Source organism: Eurosta solidaginis, chromosome 5, assembly GCF_040869045.1.
Source record: "Eurosta solidaginis isolate ZX-2024a chromosome 5, ASM4086904v1, whole genome shotgun sequence".
Classification (NCBI taxonomy): domain Eukaryota; kingdom Metazoa; phylum Arthropoda; class Insecta; order Diptera; family Tephritidae; genus Eurosta; species Eurosta solidaginis.
In genome coordinates, this window is record NC_090323.1 from 241961295 (window position 1) to 241984882 (window position 23588).

At 36.7% G+C, this 23588-nt stretch overlaps 1 protein-coding gene across 6 annotated transcripts in view; it reads right to left on the reverse strand.

Annotated features, from left to right (window-relative positions):
- Positions 1-23588, reverse strand: part of LOC137252966 (putative uncharacterized protein DDB_G0286901) — a 155237-nt gene that overhangs the window by 32995 nt on the left and 98654 nt on the right. For all 6 annotated transcript variants that reach the window (XM_067789138.1, XM_067789139.1, XM_067789135.1 and 3 more), the window contains 2 exons: positions 9145-9595; positions 5401-6460 (listed from right to left, as the gene is read on the reverse strand). In XM_067789138.1, coding sequence (XP_067645239.1) covers positions 5401-6460; positions 9145-9595 — 1511 coding nt within the window. The remainder of the gene's footprint in view (positions 1-5400; positions 6461-9144; positions 9596-23588) is intronic.

Below are 23588 nucleotides of genomic sequence, written 5' to 3' on the forward strand. Positions count from 1 at the left end.
AGTGGCTGGAAATAGAGTTGCGGTTGTAGTTGAGTAATTTTTACGAAGTCCAAATGTTTTGTATTTGCATGTAAAAACGGTTGGTAAACGCTTGGACAAATGTTGACGTCGTATTGAGGAGGTAAATCGTAGCGCAACTATTTGCATGTTGGTATATGACCAAAAAAAATAAATCTCGTTGCCCATTGCACAGGCAATAATCAGTGATCAAATTAAGAGTTGATGGTGTTGGCATGGCAAATACATTTAAATGCATAACAATGCGCAATTTATTTTTTAGTTTTTGAAAATAAAAATATAGTATAAAGTTTAAAACGTGGTTCCTCTCTGGTTTTCCAATCGACCGGCTGTAATATGCAACTACCTTCTTTTGTCCATCGACCAGTTGTGATAAAACGCCTCCTATAGCATATCCACTCGCATCTGTATCTATAATAAATGTTGCTCCTGGAATCGGATATGCTAACAATGGGGCAGTGCACAAACGCTCCTTCAATGTTTGGAAAGCCACTTCTTGCTCCTTCTTCCATTCAAAAGCTTTATTTTTTCTTGTAAGCTCATGGAGGCTATGGGCTACGCTGGAAAAATTTGGTACGAATCGGCGGTAATATGTACACAGCCCAAGGAAACTTCTCAATTCATGTAGGCTCTGTGGTCTTGGCCAATGCTTTACAGCCTCTATCTTTTCGTTCGCAGTGCAGATGCCCTCTGTCGTTACCTTGTGATCCAAATAATTTACTTCCTTTTTAAACAGCGCACACTTTTTGGGATTTAGTTTCAGACCATCGCCAGCTATTCTCTGGAAAACTTCCTCCAAGTTCTTTAGATGTTCATCAAAGTTCTTGCCCAATACGATGATGTCGTCCAGGTACACCAAGCATGTTTTCCAATGTAGTCCTTTCAGTACCCGGTCCATGAGTCTCTCAAAAGTAGCTGGTGCATTACAAAGTCCAAAAGGCATCACTGTAAATTGCCAAAAACCATCACCGACACTGAAGGCTGTTTTCTCTTTATCTTCCTCCTTCATCTCAACTTGCCAGTAGCCGCTTTTCAAGTCCAGCGTGGAAAACCATTTCGTACCAGATAGCGAGTCCAGAGTGTCGTCAATTCTTGGCAATGGGTAGCTATCCTTTTTCGTTACGTCATTCAACTTCCGGTAGTCCACGCAAAACCTCATTTTTCCATCCTTCTTCTTTACAAGTACTACCGGTGAGCTCCATGGACTAGCTGATGGTTCGATGACGCCGCTGCCGCTCATTTCTTGTATGATTTGACTCACAACTTCCCGCTTCGCCAGTGGAACACTACGTGGAGCTTGACGGATCGGCCTCGCATCTCCAGTGTCAATTTGATGTTTCACAACGTTGGTGCGGCCTGGTTTGGAACCATCCTGGTCAAATATGTTCGCGAACTTTAGGAGCAGTTCTTTTGCCTTACTCTGATAGGCTTCCTCTAGCCCCTGCGTCCATGCCGTGATGTCATTTGAAAGATCAGTATTACTAGATGAAATGTGTTCCTGGAGCTGTTCACAGTTAATAACTACTTCAGCCTCTTGGCATCTTCCCAAAATAGCTCCTTTGGTCAATTTGAGTGGTGATTTCAACTCATTGAGTACTCTTACCGGAATACGTCCATCTTGTTTTGTCATAGCCAGGATTTTTCCTACAAGTATGTTCAGTGCTGATTTGTTTGCTGCTTCGACAACTCACAATTTGTTTGTCCCACAATCTCCATCAAACTTTGCCCAGATTACTGCTTCGGATTTTGGTGGTATTTGCCGACTCTTCCACCAGCACTCGTTTACTGCTGTAGCCTCTCTCGTAGCCGAAATTAAGTGGCACATCCATGTTCTTATATCGCATCGTCTTGCATATCGATCTTGATGCCTTGGTCGATTAAGAAGTCCACTCCAATTATGATTTCATCAACAATATCTGCCACTATAAAATTGTGTAATACCGTGACGTTCCCAATTGCTACTTCACATGCTACTTCTCCAATTACCTGGGTGTCCTCTCCCGTGGGTGTACGTAATCTAGCTCCAAGCAATGGTCTTATCTTCTTGTTGACTAAATCCGCTCGAATGATGGAATGAGATGCACCCGTATCTACAGACAGTAAACGTTCCTTTCCATCAACATGTCCTCCGACAGTAAGATTGTTTGACCTTCTTCCAATTTGTGAGATAGAGATTATGGGGCATTCAATTGAGGGAGCCAGCTGTCGTCCCTTACTGCTGACTCGCTTTAGTTTAACGATTGATTGGTCTTGCAGATCTGATCATCTCCATCAGCATTCAGCAATGTGCCCTGGCTTTCCACACTTAAAGCATTTGACTGCATCGTTATACTTCTGCTGCGTACCCTTCAATGCTTCCAAAATTGTGTCTACCCACTCTGGTATTTCTACTTCCACACGATGAGCCTTATATGCTGGTTTACTCAATAGGGAGGCAGTTTCCTGAGTCAATGCATGTGATAGTGTTTCAGCAAATGTCAGCTTTGGGTTTGCGTATGTAGCTCGCTTCGTTTCCACGTCCCGTATGCCATTTATAAAACTCTGGGGTTTTTACCCTCTCGGTGTATTCCACGGGTGCGTCCGGATTTGCGAGATGAGCCAATCTTTCAACATCCGAGGCAAACTCCTGCAAAGTCTCATTCGCTCTTTGGTGACGGTTTTGGAACTCAATTTGGAATATATGTTTTCTATGCTCGCTTCCATAACGTCTCTCGACAGCGGCCATCAATGCTTCATAGTTGTTCCGCTCTCCTTCGGGAATCGTCTGTAGGATTTCTGCTGCTGACCCCTTCAATGCTACGAATAGAGCTGCAACTTTATCTTCAGCATTCCAGTTGTTGATTGCTGCGGTCTTCTCAAACTGTAGCTTAAAGACCTGGAAAGGAACAGACCCGTCAAAGGATGGTGTTTTTACCTTTGGGATACTCGCTGAAACAGCTGGGCGATTTAGTTGTAACTGATCCATACTACCCTTCAAATCATACTTCTGCCTGAAATTGAGCGATTTTTGCATCATGCGCTTCCTGATTTGATGTTACCCTTGCTTCGTGTGCTTATAACTGCGAAGACATTTGTGCCACCTGCAATGATAAGCGCTCCTCTTGTTCTTCCATCTTGGATGTTATGCGTGTCTTCTGCGATTCCATTGGGATGCCATATGTCTTCTGTTCTTCCAGTTGAGTTTCCATATTGGATGTTATACGGTTCTCCTGGGATTCCAGTTGAGATGTTATATCTATCTTTTGCGATTCCAGTTGGGATGATACTGTCGATGTCTGAGCAGATATTGCAGCCAAAATCGTTTTCAAGTCTGTGCTCGTAACTGTCTGCGATGTTTCCTTTTTCTCTTCAATTTTTGTTGTTGTCTCGTCGACATCAAGATGAAAGACATACTCTTCCACGTTAATTCCTTCTGCTTCCATTGCCTCTCGTAGTCGTGCCTGTAATTCGAGTTTAATGCCGGTTGTATTCAATCCACGGCTCTCCAACTCCTTCTTCAGTTGCTGGATCTTCAATTCACTGAACTTTGCCATGTCCTTGTTGTCCTCTGGAATTTATTCAACAATTCCTCTTCTGACACCAATTGTAACGTATTTACTGCAAATCCTCTTATTTGCAACCTTCTGCTAAGTTCGAATCGCTAAACTGTTGAATAAATAATTCCACTCTGCAATAATGGAAAATGGCCTTTATTAAAGTATGATGTATATTGGAACGATTTTCCGTCATCCCTTGTCAAATTTGGAAATATAAAATTTACAATGGAAACCGAAAAAGACGGAGGAATCAACTATCTAGACCTCACGATAAATATTGATAAAGAAGCCAAAAGATTTAACTATGACATATATAGAAAGTCATCGGCCACCGACACAATAATACACAATACCTCAAATCACCCCCAACAGCATAAAAATGCAGCATTAAGGCACTTGGTACATATACTTGAAAGAACACCTCTTACACAAGAGGCATATAAGAGAGAACTTGAGATCATATATAAAATCGCTGCAAACAACGGATATAAAAAAGCACTAGTAGATAAGCTCAGAGGGACAAATGGAGAACCAAAAAGAAATAATGAAAAGGAAAATAATAGCTGGACGACTATGACATATACTGGAAAAGCAACACATAAATTGGCAAACTTCTTTAAAAAATACAACATTAACACAGTATTCAAAACATCGAACAATCTAGGGCGAAAACTAAGAACTAACACTAACTCAGAGGATCCGTTTAGCAACCACGGCGTATACAAGCTTACCTGCGGATGCCAGCATAGTTACATAGGACAAACAGGATGGCAAATAAGAACGAGGTTCAGAGAACATATTAGAGATTACAACAAAAAAATACGGAATACAAACATTATACCCGAGTCTAACTTCGCGAATCACATGGTCGAGAATGAATGTTCCCCAGCAAACATCAATAAAACAGTTAGGGTTCTTCACATACAAGAAAAGGGCCGACGTCTCGAAAACATGGAAATCTACAGAAAAACATTCGACGGTAGAATAATAAACAAACAGATAAACACAATTTCTGACAATATTCGAGCCTTTAAAACTTGTTTACAGGAAACAACCCTGTCGGAAAATCAACCAAACAAGATAAGTTTATTAAAGTACTTCACAATAAAACTTATATTTCGCTTACTGATAACTTGCTTAACTCAAACTGATTGATAGCTTAAACGAAACTGATTTTTGCGCCTCTACTGTCGTGCCTTTTATACTTTTTGATTTCTCGTTGCATACTTCTAGGCTTTTCCATTCCAGAACTTACTAGTTAGTTATAAGCTACCAAATCACCAGCCACAACTACGTTTATAACTTCTCATATGCGCGTGAGTAATACTTGCACAAATTATTGCCCTCTCTTGTGAGCAACTCAGATAAGATATATGCATGCGTTTGTGCGTTGCTTCTCTGCTGCGTGTACGTACATATATGTAGACATAATGATTGAATTATTAATGTGCATCAAGTCAATGCTTAGCATCGGCTTAGAGATGATAGTATCGCTTAGTGCTGCTAATATTCGTTACAATATGTTCCCACAAAACTTGAAGCTAGAGGTCAATGTAATTTTTCGCTACTTTTAGAATTAAATTTATTGGCTCTTGTATGTTGGCGATACATATAGGTAACTATTAACGTAATATTTTAAGCAAATATTTTGTAACTTGAAACCAAATATTCAACTTTTTCCGACCTCAAAAAATTAAAATTTTTTAAATATATATTTTTTAAATACAAAAAAAATTCAGTGCACTTACAATTTTGTACATGTATTGTGATTTGCACTTCCAAATAAAAACTTTTGAGCAGCACTGCATATTAGTAAAACTTTATGAATTTTAAACATTACACTTACCTTGTTGTAGCGCTTTTGGTGTTGGCGTCCGAATATTTGCGGATCTTCGCATAAAACTATTGAGGTTGAGTTCGTTATTTTCTTGCACAAACGTTTTGGTTGTAGTTGTTGTTGTTGCACGTGTGCAGCTTTTTGAAAGGTTTAACGGTGTATTCGACACAGCTGCGTGATTTACTAAAAATTGTCGATGATGTACAAATCGATCTTCCTGAGTAATTATTGATGTTTCAGTGGTAGTTACATGACATTTGGTTAGACTTGCTGTGGTTGTCTTTCGGAACCTTTCCAATGGCATTTTTGGTGTTACAAATACATGTTCTGCCGATTTCGCAGTAGGCTGTTCAAGAGTGTTATGCAAATTTATTGATTCTTCATTGTCACTATCACTTTCTGATCGTGAATAATATATAAGATTTTTATGAGGTTCCGACAAATTTGTTGTTAAATTTTTTGCGGATGAATAAGAGTTGGGAATTGTTTTAGTAGATGAATTAAAATCTTTGTTAGTCGGATTTACTGTTGGGGCTTGATTAATTCTACTTTGAGTTGACTCACATTCAGATGATGACGCCATGTCGGAAATATTCATTATGTTGGGAAATGACGGAAAATCGCTAAATTCATCACTGTTATTGCCAATAGACATTTCACTTTGGCCCACATCCCGACGACATTCTTCTATATCATCCAATTGAGTTTTATTTTCGTTCGGGCTAGCGGTTGAGATTGGTGGAGTCGTATGAATTTTATTTACTGTTGTTTTCTGAATATTTATGTTGTTTTTATGTGGGCGTGAAAGATTTTTGGTTGGCTTATTCGAATTTTGAAACTTATTTATTATTCTATTTGTTGCGTTGTTCTTAATATTCGACACATTCGTTGGTGTATTAGAAGTGTTTGCTTTAGCTATGGACGTTTCTATATTATCCTGCGTTGCGTTTCTTTGGACTTTCATAGGCGGCAAAGAATAGGTCAAACTTCTGTCATTACTTGGTGTTGCTTCGATTTTTCTCATTTTTGATCGTAGAATGGGGTTTCCTCTTACTTCATCAAATTGATCCTTAGAAAAAAATTTGAAGTACATAAATTTTAGTATTTATCGATCCATCATAGCATTAGCAGTGTGTTCTACATGTATATACATATGTACACTGCACTTTAAGTATATATGGACTGACAAGTGCATAACTTTATCTACACTTATGAAATTGTTTCGCATGAAACTAGCACTAAAAGCTGTGTGTCTCTACTATTCTCCACCTTAAATTTAGGTATGCGTAATACACTATGACCTAAAAGGTTTGTGTATCCACTATCTCTCCATACCCTACTATGTGTAATTCTCCATGAGCGTTATTTCTTTAGTTGCAAATGTAGATGTATATACATGTAAAATAAAATAATTAAAAAAAAAGTTTAACTTAAACGGGTTTATTGAAAACAATACTTACATGAAATAATAATAATACTAAAAGGAGTGTGATGACTAGTACCTAGGGCCTACCTAATTATTTTCTAGCTTTTAGTATTATTATTACTTCATGTAAGTATTGTTTTCAATAAAACCGTTTAACTTAAAATGTTTTGTTTATTATTTTATTTTCAAGTTTTTAGTCTTTATTTAACTGCCTATTATTTCTCATTATATTTAGTTCATTTAGTGACTCATTATTACAAGGAATTTCCTGACAATTTGTTTCAATTTAAGTCCTCAATACATAATCCTTCCAATGACTTTACTCGTCTCGGCGCCACGTATGCTTGTCCCTCCTCCAACTCCATACAATTTTAATGTCACTTCTACCGGACTGTATGTAAAATTTGTTCCAAATATGAGCCAAATCGGACATAATAGGTCGCTTTCTATTCTTGTATTTATTATGTATTCCAAATATGAGCCAAATCGGACCACAAATACGATTTTTGTGAATATATTGATCCTTGCGCCACCTAGCGACGATTTTTTTTATTATTATTGCATTGTCATCGGGTTCTGAACTATATTCCAAGTTTCAAGCTTGTAGCTTAGCGGGAAGTTACTTAAATTTCAATTACAAAATTCGTGCCAGCCATCCAACCAGCCAACCAGCCAGCCTGTCAAGTCAACCTAAATAAAACCGTTTAAAAAAACTAGGCTATTGTACAACACTAGACTAAGTAAAGAATCGAATCATTTTACTTTTGCACTTATTATTAAGAATTCATGAGCTTAACACCGGCTTATAATAATTTAATATTCAATTATTATGTTTTTCTAAGAGAAACTGGAAAGAAGTTAGAAACATTTACTGGCATATTGCGATGGTACCATTTCGAAAATCGCCACAAATTCAACGTCAGGCAATTTCGTAATGTTATCAAAGGTTTCACCGAGATTTGAACCGCGAATCTCACGGTGAAACTGCAGTTGCCTTAACCACGCGGTTCGAATCTCGGTGAAACCTTTGATAACATTACGAATTTGCCTGACGATGAATTTGTGGCGATTTTCGAAATGGTACCATCGCAATTATCGTTTCTACCTTTCTTTTCAGTTTCTCTTAGAAAAACATAATAATTGAATATTCAATTATTATAATTGAATATTCAATTATTATAAGCCGGTGTTAAGCTCATGAATTCTTAATAATAAGTATAAATTGAACACACCATTAAAACAAACAAACATTTTACTTTTGATTGATTGAAATTGATCGATATTCCAGAGGGGTCTTGGGGTCATTATTTTACAAATCGTACACCATTTGGGGTTTCATAATTTTTATTTCGGCTCAAACTTTTTTTAATTTGCTTGCGCGAAATAAGCAAATACCTACATAAGTATATTAGGATTTTGTCCAAAAAAAATTTTTTTTCAAGATCGACATTTGTTAAGATTGGATGGATAAGCAAACTTGCCCACGTTCAAAATTCTATATTTTTGCTGCCACTTGTCTTACTTTAATAATTTTTATTTTATTTTGAAGGTAACAGTATTTAATAATTCATAAAATCAAAATAAAAAAATAAATGCAAGGTGCGATAACCTTCTAAGATATTTTTTTTCGTGGAGCTTTTTTTCAATTTGCGTCGCACCTTTAATTTTTCCGACTCCGAACGGCATCTGCAAGGCAAATGACTTTGACTTCACTGAGAATCTTTTCATGACAGAAATTCGCTCGGAGTTTTAACCAAATCACTACCGAGGGGCGACCCCGTTTAGAAAAACTTCCTTCAAATTGAAAAATTGTGTTTCTAAATTTTTGATGTTACTTTGCCCGTGGTGTGAACCCAGGATCTTCGGTGTGGTAGGCGGAGCACCCTACCACTACACCACGGCCGCCGCCTAATTATTATTATAAATTATAATTTATTAAATTTAAAAGGCAGCCGCGGCCCGGTCGTTGGTCAGGCTTCGTTATATGGGCTATGGGCTTTCTGACTTCGGACACTCTAGCCTTCTTACCAGTTTCGACTTTATCCCGGACAGCACGGACTATTGTATGCCGATAACCGCTCCCTATACAACCTTCACCCTCACAACCTAAATACCCAAAAACTAAACTTATAACTAACAAGCGAAGTATGGTTTACAAATTTTTGCCAACTTTTCATGCTAACTGGTGGCAGATATATTTCCACCAAGACCCACGGACGGGTGAACTATATGGAGTTTTCAGGTTTCGACACATTAAGTAGTAAGCTAGTTTTATTGACGTATGTACTAATATGGTCTGATGTTTATAATTTACCTTACCTACTTACCATAAGTTCAGGCGATGCTCGCTTCGTTCCAGACTTCATAACGCGTGATTCCAATGTACTACTTTCCAATCGACCTTTATTTGGCATATCTTTTTTAACAGCACGGGGTAGTGATTTTCGAGAACGTTTTACTTCCGGAGCATTATCTTGCTGTTCAATAGAAATGCGTCGAGTTTTGTAATTGCGGTATGATTGCCCGGGTTCAGCATCGCTAACGATACGGTTGTCGTAAATATCTGCTACCAGATTAGAATTGCCAGATTCAGTTATATCTATTGTTATCATATTTTGTGTGTTTTGCACGTTTGCAGTGATATCTCGCAAAGGCTGTTTATTGCTACTGATTCTTCCCGATGTATCCACATCTTTATTCGATAGTACCATAGGTTTGACCTCATTAATTTTTCTAGGTTTTTTCAAAGCTTTATTACTTGCTTTTGGCTTGTTATTTCTGTGCATTTAAAAAACGTTCTATTAATATTCGCAGCATTTTTTATTACTTATGATTTAATTAATAAAAATACTTCTGTTCTAACAACCCGATCCCGTCCAAAATCGATGCAAACGCTAAAAATACTACTTTGGACGACTAGGGTTGACTAAGAAATTTTACGCAGAGGGGGAGGGATGACTCCACCTGAAACGGACAGACCTTTTCTTTCAGCTTTCCTTTCCCTTTATTAATGTACATTTCAGGCATGAACCCTCCTTCTTTATACTCAGCTGAGCAGAGCTCACAGAGTATATTAATTTTGTTCGCATAACGGTAATCCGTAACGGCATAAACTAATCGAGATAGATATAGACTTCTATAAATCAAAACAAGTAAAAACGGGACTGTCTTCGGCTGTGCCGAAGACTTCATACCTTTCATGAATGGGGCTGAACAATAATCTTATCCCGCTCGTAATCTCCGAATAATCGGATGTAAAGATAAGAAATATATAGTGAACAGATCTACATACTTTAACGATTTTTAAGATAAATATAAAATAAAAAACAGGTAGGTACTTTGTGTGAGGATGCAAAGTTTCAGGTTTTTTGTGGTCTGCGTGTAAAAACTATGACTACGAATCACGTATTTCAACAATATATGACGTAAACGTAACTATTTGATGAAATTTGATGAATTTTGAAGCTTCTAGCCGTAAAAAGGGGGCAAAAATTAGAGTTTATATGGGGTATATAATATATATACCACCGATCTCTATGATTTTTTCAGACAACAATATATGCTATATACGTAAGCATATGGTGAAATTTGAAGCGTCTAGCTGTTAAAAAGGGGCAGAAATTGCGCACAGTTTCTTATCTGAACAATCGGTTGTATGAGATATATACTATATATACCACCGATCTCAATGATTTTTTCAGACAACAATATATGCTATACACGTAAGCATTTGGTGAAATTTGAAGCGTCTAGCTGTTAAAAAGGGGCAGAAATTGCGCACAGTTTCTTATCTGAACAATCGGTTGTATGAGATATATACTATATATACCACCGGTATCTATGATTTTCTCAGACAACAATATATGCTATACACGTAAGCATTTGGTGAAATTTGAACATATCTAAACCATTTTTAAGATAAATATAAAATAAAAAATAGGTAGGTAATCTGTGTGAGGATGCAAAGCTTCACGTTTTTTGTGGTCTGCATGTAAAAACTATGACTACGAATCACGTCTTTCAAAAATATATGACGTAAACGTAACTGTTTGATGAATTTTGAAGCTTCTAGCGTAAAAAAGGGGCAAAAATGACAGTTTATATGAAGTATATAATATATATACCACCGATCTCTATGATTTTTTCAGACAACAATATATGCTATATACGTAAGCATTTTGTGAAATTTGAAGCTTCTAGCTGTTAAAATGGGGCAGAAATTGCGCAAAGTTTGTTATCTGAACAATCGGTTGTATGAGATATATACTATGTATACCACCGATCTCAATGATTTTTTCAGACATCAATATATGCTATACACGTAAGCATTTGGTGAAATTTGAAGCTTATAGCTGTTAGAATGGGGAAGAAATTGCGCAAAGTTTCTTATCTGAACAATCGGTTGTATGAGATATATACTATATATACCACCGGTATCTATGATTTTCTCAAACAACAATATATGCTATACACGTAAGCATTTTGTGAAATTTGAACGTAGGTAATCTGTGTGAGGATGCAAAGCTTCACGTTTTTTGTGGTCTGCATGTAAAAACTATGAATACGAATCACGTCTTTCAAAAATATATGACGTAAACGTAACTATTTGATGAAATTTGATGAATTTTGAAGCTTCTAGCCGTAAAAAGGGGGCAAAAATTAGAGTTTATATGGGGTATATAATATATATACCACCGATCTCTATGATTTTTTCAGACAACAATATATGCTATATACGTAAGCATATGGTGAAATTTGAAGCGTCTAGCTGTTAAAAAGGGGCAGAAATTGCGCACAGTTTCTTATCTGAACAATCGGTTGTATGAGATATATACTATATATACCACCGATCTCAATGATTTTTTCAGACAACAATATATGCTATACACGTAAGCATTTGGTGAAATTTGAAGCTTCTAGCTGTTAAAATGGGGAAGAAATTGCGCAAAGTTTCTTATCTGAACAATCGGTTGTATGAGATATATACTATATATACCACCGGTATCTATGATTTTCTCAGACAACAATATATGCTATACACGTAAGCATTTGGTGAAATTTGAAGCTTATAGCTGTTAAAATGAGGCCGAAATCGCAAAAAAAAATATATATATACTATATATATATACTATATATACCATCATATATATATTATATATATCACCGATCTCTATGATTTTTTGACACAACAATACATACTATATACGTAAGCAATCGGTGAAATTTGAAGCTTATAGCTATTAAAATGGGGTAGAAATTGCGCAAAGTTTCTTATCTGAACAATCGGTTGTATGAGATATATACTATATATACAACCGATCTCTATGATTTTTTCAGACAATATATGCTATATACGTAAGCAATCGGTGAAATTTGAAGCTTACAGCTGTTAAAATGGGGTAGAAATTGCGAAAAGTTTCTTATCTGAACAATCGGTTGTATGAGATATATACTATATATACAACCGATCTCTATGATTTTTTCAGACAGCAATATATGCTATACACGTAAGCATTTGGTGAAATTTGAAGCTTATAGCTGTTAAAATGAGGCCGAAATCGCAAAAAAAAATATATATATACTATATATATATACTATATATACCATCATATATATATTATATATATCACCGATCTCTATGATTTTTTGACACAACAATACATACTATATACGTAAGCAAACGGTGAAATTTGAAGCTTATAGCTATTAAAATGGGGTAGAAATTGCGCAAAGTTTCTTATCTGAACAATCGGTTGTATGAGATATATACTATATATACAACCGATCTCTATGATTTTTTCAGACAATATATGCTATATACGTAAGCAATCGGTGAAATTTGAAGCTTACAGCTGTTAAAATGGGGTAGAAATTGCGCAAAGTTTCTTATCTGAACAATCGGTTGTATGAGATATATACTATATATACAACCGATCTCTATGATTTTTTCAGACAATATATGCTATATACGTAAGCAATCGGTGAAATTTGAAGCTTACAGCTGTTAAAATGGGGTAGAAATTGCGAAAAGTTTCTTATCTGAACAATCGGTTGTATGAGATATATACTATATATACCACCGATCTCTATGATTTTTTCAGACAACAATATATGCTATATACGTAAGCATTTTGTGAAATTTGAAGCTTCTAGCTGTTAAAACGGGGCAGAAATTGCGCAAAGTTTCTTATCTGAACAATCGGTTGTATGAGATATATACTATGTATACCACCGATCTCAATGATTTTTTCAGACATCAATATATGATATACACGTAAGCATTTGGTGAAATTTGAAGCTTATAGCTGTTAAAATGAGGCCGAAATCGCAAAAAAAAAATATATATATACTATATATACCATCATATATATATTATATATATCACCGATCTCTATGATTTTTCGACACAACAATACATACTATATACGTAAGCAATCGGTGAAATTTGAAGCTTATAGCTATTAAAATGGGGTAGAAATTGCGCAAAGTTTCTTATCTGAACAATCGGTTGTATGAGATATATACTATATATACAACCGATCTCTATGATTTTTTCAGACAATATATGCTATATACGTAAGCAATCGGTGAAATTTGAAGCTTACAGCTGTTAAAATGGGGTAGAAATTGCGAAAAGTTTCTTATCTGAACAATCGGTTGTATGAGATATATACTATATATACAACCGATCTCTATGATTTTTTCAGACAGCAATATATGCTATATACGTAAGCAATCGGTGAAATTTGAAGCTTATAGCTGTTAAAATGGGGTAGAAATTGCGAAGTTTCTTATCTGAACAAACGGTTGTATGAGATATATACTATATATACAACCGATCTCTATGATTTTTTCAGACAATATATGCTATATACGTAAGCAATCGGTGAAATTTGAAGCTTATAGCTATTAAAATGGGGTAGAAATTGCGCAAAGTTTCTTATCTGAACAATCGGTTGTATGAGATATATACTATATATACAACCGATCTCTATGATTTTTTCAGACAACAATATATGCTATATACGGAAGTATTCAGTGAAATTTGAAGCTTCTAGCTGTTAAAATGGGGCTAAAATTTGCGAATATATATATATATATATATATATATATACTATATATATATACTATATATGTATACCACCATATATATACTATATATACCACCGATCTTTACGATTTTTTCAGACAACAATATATGCTATATACGTAAGCATTCGTTGAAATTTGAAGCATTTAGCTCTTAAAATAGGGCAGTAATTACGAAAAGTTCCTTATCTGAACAATCGGATATATACTATATATACGACCGATCTCATCAATTTTTTCAGGCAACAATACGTGCAATATACGAAAGTATATGGTGAAGTTTGAAGCTTCAATCTGTTAAATTGGGTAAGATATTACAAAAATCCTCTTTTTCTGAAAAATCGGTTGTATGGAGGATATATGCTATAGTGGTCCGATCCGGTCGGTTCCGACAAATGTCTAATCGGACACCCAAATACACCCGCTCACCAAATTTTATCAAGATATCTCAAAAATTGAGGGACTAGTTTGCATACAAACAGACAGACGGACAGACGGACATGGCTAAATCAACTCAGCTCTTCAACCTGATTATTTCGGTATACTTAATGGTGGGTCTATCTATTTTCCTTTAAGGACTTACAATTTTCGGTTTCGTGACGAAATTAATATACCATTTCATTTTCATGAAAGAAATCCATTCAGCCATGTCCGTCCGTCCGTCCGTAAACACGATAACTTGAGTAAATTTTGAGGTGTCTTAATGAAATTTGGTATGTACGTTCCTGGGCACTCATCTCAGATCGCTGTTTAAAATGAACGAAATCGGACTATAACCACGCCCACTGTTTCGACATCGAAAATTTCGAAAAACCGAAAAAGTGCGATAATTCATTACCAAAGACGGATAAAGCGATGAAACTTGGTAAGTGGGTTGACCTTATGACGCATAATAGAAAATAAGTAAAATTTTGGACAATGGGCGTGGCACCGCCCACTTTTAAAAGAAGGTAATTTAAAAGGTTTGAAAGCTGTAATTTGGCAGTCGTTGAAGATATCATGATGAAATTTGACAGCAACGTTGCTCCTAATACTATATGTGTGCTAAATAAAAATTAGCAAAATCGGATAACGAACATGCCCACTTAAAAAAAAAAAATTATAAGTAAAACTTTAACAAAAAATTGAATATCTTTACAGTATATAAGTAAATTATGTCAACATTCAACTCCAGTAATGATATGGTGCAACAAAATACAAAAATAAAATTTCAAAATGGGCGTGGTTCCGCCCTTTTGCATTTAATTTCTTTAGAATCCTTTTAATGCCATAAGTCGAACAAAAATTTACCAATCCTTGTGAAATTTGGTAAGGGCATATCTTCTATGCCGGTAACTGTTTTCTGTGAAAATGGGCAAAATCGGTTGAAGCCACGCCCAGTTTTTATACGCAGTCGACCGTCTGTCCTTTCTCTTGGCCGTTAACATGATAACTTGAGCAAAAATCGCTATATCTTTGCTAAACTTAGTTCACGTATTTATCTAAACTCACTTTATCTTGGTATTAAAAATTGACGAAATCCGACTATGACCACGCCCAATTTTTCGATATCGAAAATTTCGAAAAATGAAAAAAATGTCATAATTCTATACCAAATACAAAAAAAGGGATGAAAAATGGTGATTGGATCGGGTTTTTGACGCAAAATATAACTTTAAAATTTTGTAAAATGGGTGTGACACCTACCATATTAAGTAGAAGAAAATGAAAAAGTTCTGCAGGGCGAAATCAATAGCCCTGGGAATCATGGCCATAGTGTACAATACCAAGTGTGTCAACTCAGCGTTAAACGTCAAAATTACAAACAGCCTCGCTCACCTGATGCAAATCTCAGGTCTAGAGTTGCATTTTTGGTACGTACGAATACTTTAAGCTGAGTTGCATTTCATATTTTAATAAAACTTTGTAGTATTTACAGTTGAAATAGTTGCATATATTTCCACGGAAATGTAAATAATAGAAGACTTTTAGCCTCCTACAATGCGGAAAGATACGGACATAGCAAAATTTATTTAAATTAGAGTCAAAAATGTATAGAAAAACTTAACAAAATATAAAGCGCCACACGTGTAACATTGTTGTTTTTTCATTTAAAAATGCTGTTACCAGATTACTGTATTACACAAATATAATGAACTTGGGTACAGAAATTCAGAAATCATAGAAAATATTTTACCGATATACTTTGTCGTTGTGTTTAAAAAGTTTTTCACAATAATTTGAAAAACTCTACGTTTTCTATGCTTTTTACACTTTGAGGAGTAACCTCATGTAATAAATTAAATTTTCAATGAAAATCAATAAGTCTGAACTGAACAATTTTCGCCATGAAAAAAATTAAAATTCTGTGTAACAGGAGCAACACTTTTGTGACTACATAAACCCTGTTTCAATCTTTTACGTCCCTGTACAGAACCCTATTTGACCGTTTTCAACCGAAACAACAATGGCAACCCAGATTTTTCCGTTATGTTAACTAAATGCGGCAGTTACTCACGAACGTACGTAGAAAAAACGTGTCAGCTGACACGACCTATCTTATGAATGTGCAATGTAAACGAAAACTCACCGACGTGCAACGCCCGTACGTACATACGTAGCCTGGAACGTAGAAATCAAAACAATTTTGATTTTTTCCGTAAGAACGTGTCAGCTGATCGCTCTCTCACTAAAGAGAGTTGCCTAGTAAACTTTTGTGCGCTAATTTTTGACCGATTGCAGTTTTATGCAAAAACACCTAATTAAAGTTCGAAAAATTGTGAAAATAATTCGAAATAATTATGTAAAAGTGTTATAAATATGTTATCTATTATTTATTTAATATTAATTCCAGCCTTTTACAACATCAAAAATTAAATTGGAAAAAGTTGATGTTTCCATAAGCATGCATGCAAAATGGTCAATGGCAACAGTGCTTATCTGTAAACAATACACACACAAATATGTTATGTACATGTACACAGACGCACACATTGATTCCTACGGGCTTGAGGGTTCGGTCAAACGTGTTTCGTACGACAAACGTCCGTACGTACGGCACACGTCGGTGAGTAATTGCCGCTTAAGCGAGTGCCTGTCAGAAAGAAGTCAACACACTTGTACTTATCCACAATGATCATGGCAGGAATACTGTTCGTGGTATTACATTTATAAATAAATTAGCGGTAACCGACAGATAATGTTCTGGGTCACCCTGGTCCACATTTTGGTCGATATCTCGAAAACGCCTTCCCACATACAAAGAAGGGCCACTCCCTTTTAAAACCCTCATTAATACCTTTAATTTGATGGGTATTGTACAAACACATTATAGAGTCACCCCTAGTCCACCTTTATGGCGATATCTCGAAAAGGCGTCCACCTATAGAAGTAAGGCCCACTCCCTTTTAAAATACTCATTAACTCCTTCAATTTGATACCCATATCGTACAAACACATTCCAAGGTTACCCTAGGTCCATTTTCATACATGGTGATTTTCCCTTATTTTGTCTCAAAAGATCTCAGCTGAGTATGTAATGTTCGGTTACACCCGAACTTAGCCTTCCTTACTTGTTTTTATACTCAGTTGAGCAGAGCTCACAGAGTATATTAACTTTGATTGGATAACGGTTGGTTGTACAGGTATAAAGGAATCGAGATAGATATAGACTTCCATATATCAAAATCATCAGTATCGAAAAAAAATTTGATTGAGCCATGTCCGTCCGTCCGTCCGTCTGTCCGTTAACACGATAACTTGAGTAAATTTTGAGTTATCTTGATGAAATTTGGTATGTAGATTCCTGGGCACTCATCTCATATCGCTATTTAAAATGAACGATATCGGACTATAACCACGCCCACTTTTTCGATATCGAAAATTTCGAAAAACCGAAAAAAATGCGATAATTCATTGCCAAAGGCGGATAAAGCGATGAAACTTGGTAGATGGGTTGACGTTATGACGCAGAATAGAAAATTAGTAAGATTTTGGACAATGGGCGTGGCACCGCCCACTTTTACAAGAAGGTACTTTAAAAGTTTTGCAAGCCGTAATTTGGCAGTCGTTGAAGATATCACGATGAAATTTGACAGGAACGTTACTATTGTTACTATATATGTGCTAAATAAAAATTAGCAAAATCGGATGAAGAACACTTCATCTTTTTAAAAAATTTTTTTTTAAAGTCAAATTTTAACAAAAAATTTAATATCTTTACTGTATATAAGTAAATTAAGTCAAAATTCAACTCCAGTAATGATATGGCGCAACAAAATACAAAAATAAAAGAAAATTTCAAAATGGGCGTGGCTCCGCCCATTTTCATTTAGTTTGTCTAGAATACTTTTAATGCCATAAGTCGAACAAAAATTTATCAATCCTTCTTAAATTTGGTAGGGGCATAGGGTCTATGGCGGTAACTGTTTTCTGTGAAAGGCGAAATCCGTGGAAGCAAGCCCAGTTTTTATACACAGTCCACCGTCTGTCCTTCCGCTCGGCCGTTAACACGATAACTTGAGCAAAAACCTATATATATCTTTACTAAACTTAGTCCACGTACTTATCTGAACTCACTTTATCTTGGTGTAAAAAATGGTCCGACTATAACCACGCCCACTTTATCGATATCGAAAATTACGAAAAATGAAAAAATGCCATAATTCTATACCAAATACGAAAAAAGGGATGAAACATGGTAATTGGTTTGGTTTATTGACGTAAAACATAGCTTTGGAAAAAACTTTGTAAAATGGGTGTGACACCTACCATATTAAGTAGAAGAAAATGAAAAAGTTCTACAAGGCGAAATCAACAGCCCTTGGAATCTTGGCAGGAATACTGTTCGTGGTATTGCATATATAAATAAATTAGCAGTACCCGACAGATGATTTTCTGGATCACCCTGGTCCACATTTTGGTCGATATCGCGAAAACCCCTTCACATATACATCTAAGGGCCACTCGCTTTTAAAACCCTCATTAATACCTTTAATTTGATATCCATATCGTACAAACACATTCTAGAGTCACCCCTGGCCCACCCTAATGGCGATATCTCGAAAAAGCGTCCACCTATACACCTAATGCCCATTCCCTCTTAAAATGCTCAGTAACACCTTTCGTTTGATACCCATATCGTACAAACACATTCTAGAGTCACCCCTGGCCCACCCTAATGGCAATATCTCGAAAAGGTGTCCACCTATAGACCTAATGCCCACTCCCTCTTAAAATGCTCAGTAACACCTTTCGTTTGATACCCATATCGTACAGACATTCTAGAGTCACCCTTGGTCCACTTTTATGGCGATATCTCGAAAAGGCGTCCACCTATAGAACTAAGGATTACACCCTTTTAAAATACCCATTACCACCTTTCATTTGATATCCATATCGTACAAACACATTCTAGAGTCACCCCTGGCCCACCCTAATTGCGATATCTCGAAAAGGCGTCCACCTATAGACCTAATGCCCACTCCCTCTTAAAATGCTCAGTAACGCCTTTCATTTGATACCCATATCGTACAAACATTCTAGAGTCACCCTTGGTCAACCTTTATGGCGATATCTCGAAAAGGCGTCCACCTATAGACCTAATACCCACTCCCTCTTAAAATGCTCAGTAACACCTTTCGTTTGATACCCATATCGTACAAACACATTCTAGAGTCACCCCTGGCCCACCCTAATGGCGATATCTCGAAAAGGCGTCCACCTATAGACCTAATGCCCACTCCCTCTTAAAATGCTCAGTAACACCTTTCGTTTGATACCCATATCGTACAAACATTCTAGAGTCACCCTTGGTCCACCTTTATGGCGATATCTAGAAAAGGCGTCCACCTATAGAACTAAGGATTACTCCCTTTTAAAATACTCATTACCACCTTTCATTTGATACCCATATCGTACAAACACATTCTAGAGTCACCCCTGGCCCACCCTAATGGCGATATCTCGAAAAGGCGTCCACCTATAGACCTAATGCCCACTCCCTCTTAAAATGCTCAGTAACACCTTTCGTTTGATACCCATATCGTACAAACATTCTAGAGTCACCCCTGGCCGACCCTAATGGCGATATCTCGAAAAGGCGTCCACCTATAGGCCTAATGCCCACTCCCTCTTAAAATGCTCAGTAACACCTTTCATTTGATTCCGATATCGTACAAACACATTCTAGAGTCACCCCTGGTCCACCTTTATGGCGATATCTCGAAACGGCGTCCACCTATGGAACTAAGGATCACTCCCTTTTAAAATACTCATTAACACCTTTCATTTGATACCCATATCGTACAAACATATTCTAGAGTCACCCCTGGTCCACCTTTATGGCGATTTCTCGAAAAGACGTTCACCTATAGAACTAAAGCCCATTCCCTTTTAAAATACTCATTACCACCTTTCATTTGATACCCATATCGTACAAACACATTCTAGAGTCACCCCTGGCCCACCTTAATGGCGATATCTCGAAAAGGCGTCCACCGATAGACCTAAGGCCCACTCCCTCTTAAAATGCTCAGTAACACCTTTCATTTCATACCCATATCTTACAAAGTCTAAGTTGCGATACCTCGAAAAGACGTTCACCTATAGAACTAAGGCCCACTCCCTTTTAAAATACTCATTAACACCTTTCTTTTGATGCCCATATCGTGCAAAGAAATTCTAGAGTCAACCCTGATCCACCTTTATGGCGATAACTATGGCCCACTCCCTCATAAAATACTCTTTAGTGCCTTTCATTTGGTACACATGTCATACAACCACATTCCAGGGTTACCCTAGGTTCATTTTCCTACATGGCGATTTTCCTTATTTTGTCTCCATAGCTCTCAACTGAGTATGTAATGTTCGGTTACACCCGAACTTAGCCTTCCTTACTTGTTTTATATGACTGTAGGTAAGACTGGTGAGGAAAAACTCACTCCATCCGACGAGCTAGTGGAGCTTGCCACCATGCCGCAGGCTCCCTCCGCCTTACCCTAACCTCCAGTTTTGCAACAAAGGGGCCCAACGCTGAGTAGCTTTTTTATATTATTATACTCAGTTGAGCAGAGCTCACAGAGTATATTAACTTTGATTGGATAACGGTTGGTTGTACAGGTATAAAGGAATCGAGATAGATATAGACTTCCATATATCAAAATCATCAGTATCGAAAAAAAATTTGATTGAGCCATGTCCGTCCGTCCGTCCGTCTGTCCGTTAACACGATAACTTGAGTAAATTTTGAGTTATCTTGATGAAATTTGGTATGTAGATTCCTGGGCACTCATCTCATATCGCTATTTAAAATGAACGATATCGGACTATAACCACGCCCACTTTTTCGATATCGAAAATTTCGAAAAACCGAAAAAGTGCGATAATTCATTACAAAAGACAGATAAAGCGACGAAACTTGGTAGATGAGTTGAACTTATGACGCAAAATAGAAAAAACCGCCAACTTTTAAAAGAAGGTAATTTAAAATTTTGCAAGCTGTAATTTGGCAGTCGTTGAAGATATCATAATGAAATTTGGTAGGAACGTTACTCCTATTACTATATGTACGCTTAATAAAAATTAGCAAAATCGGAGAAGGACCATGCCCACTTTTAAAAAAAAAAAATTTTTTTTTAAGTAAAATTTTAACAAAAAATTTAATATCTTTACAGTATATAAGTAAATTATGTCAACATTCAACTCCAGTAATGATGTGGTGCAACAAAATACAAAAATAAAAGAAAATTTCAAAATGGGCGTGGCTCCGCCCTTTTTCATTTAATTTGTCTAGGATACTTTTAACGCTATAAGTCGAACAAAAATTAACCAATCCTTTTGAAATTGAATAGGGGCATAGATTTTATGACGTTGACTGTTTTCTGTGAAAATGGGCGGAATCGGTTGATGCCACGCCCAGTTTTTATACACAGTCGTCCGTCTGTCCTTCCGCATGGCCGTTAACACGATAACTTCAGCAAAAATCGACATATCTTTAATGAACTTAGTTCACGTGCTTACTTGAACTCACTTTATCTTGGTATGAAAAATGAACGAAATCCGACTATGACCACGCCCACTTTTTCGATATCGAAAAATGAAAAAAATGCCATAATTCTATACCAAATACGAAAAAAGGGATGAAACATGGTAAGGTAATTGGATTGTTTTATTGACGCGAAATATAACTTTAGAAAAAACTTTATAAAATGGTTGTGACACCTACCATATTAAGTAGAAGAAAATGAAAAAGTTCTGCAGGGCGAAATAAAAAACCCTTAAAATCTTGGCAGGTATTACATATATAAATAAATTAGCGGTATCCAACAGATAATGTTCTGGGTCACCCTGGTCCACATTTTGGTCGATATCTGGAAAACGCCTTCACATATACAACTACCACCACTCCCTTTAAAAACTCTCCTAATTTGATACCCATATTGTACAAACAAATTCTAGGGTCACCCCTGCTCCACCTTTATGGCGATATCTCGAAACGGCGTCCACCTATGGAACTAAGGATTATTTTAAAATACTCATTAACACCTTTCTTTTGATACCCATATTGTACAAACCAATTCTAGGGTCACCCCTGGTCCACCTTTATGGCGATATCTCGAAAATGCGACCACCTATACATCAACCACCACTCCCTTTTAAAACCCTCATTAATACCTTTAATTTGATACCCATATCGTACAAACTCATTCTAGAGTCACCCCTGGTCCACCTTTATGGCGATATCTCGAAAAGGCGTCCACCTATAGAACTAAGCCCCACACCCTTTTAAAATACTCATTAACACCTTTCATTTGATACCCATATCGTACAAACATATTCTAAAGTCACCCCTGGTCCACCTTTATGGCGATATCTCGAAAAGGCGAACACCTATAGAACGAAGGCCCACTCCCTTTTAAAAATACTCATTAACACCTTTCATTTGATACCCATATTGCACAAACAAAGTCTAGAGTCACCCCTGGTCCACCTTTATTGCGATACCTCGAAAAGGCGTCCACCTATGGAACTAAGGATTACTCCCTTTTAAAATACTCAGTAACTCCTTTCGTTTGATACCCATGTTGCACAAACGAATTCTAGAGTCACCCCTGGCCCACCTTTATGGCGATATCTCGAAAAGGCGTCCACCTATGGAACTAAGGCCCACTCCCTTTTAAAATACTCAGTAACTCCTTTCGTTTGATACCCATGTTGCACAAACGAATTCTAGAGTCACCCCTGGCCCACCTTTATGGCGATATCTCGAAACGGCGTCCACCTATGGAACTAAGGATTACTCCCTTTTAAAAAACTCATTAACACCTTTCTTTTGATGCCCATATTGTACAAACAAATTCTAGGGTCACCCCTGCTCCACCTTTATGGCGATATCTCGAAACGGCGTCCACCTATGGAACTAAGGATTACTACCTTTTAAAATACTCATTAACACCTTTCTTTTGATACCCATATTGTACAAACCAATTCTAGGGTCACCCCTGGTCCACCTTTATGGCGATATCTCGAAAATGCGACCACCTATACATCAACCACCACTCCCTTTTAAAACCCTCATTAATACCTTTAATTTGATACCCATATCGTACAAACACATTCTAGAGTCACCCCTGGTCCACCTTTGTGGCGATATTTCGAAACGGCGTCCACCTATAGAACTAAGGCCCATTCACTTTTAAAATAC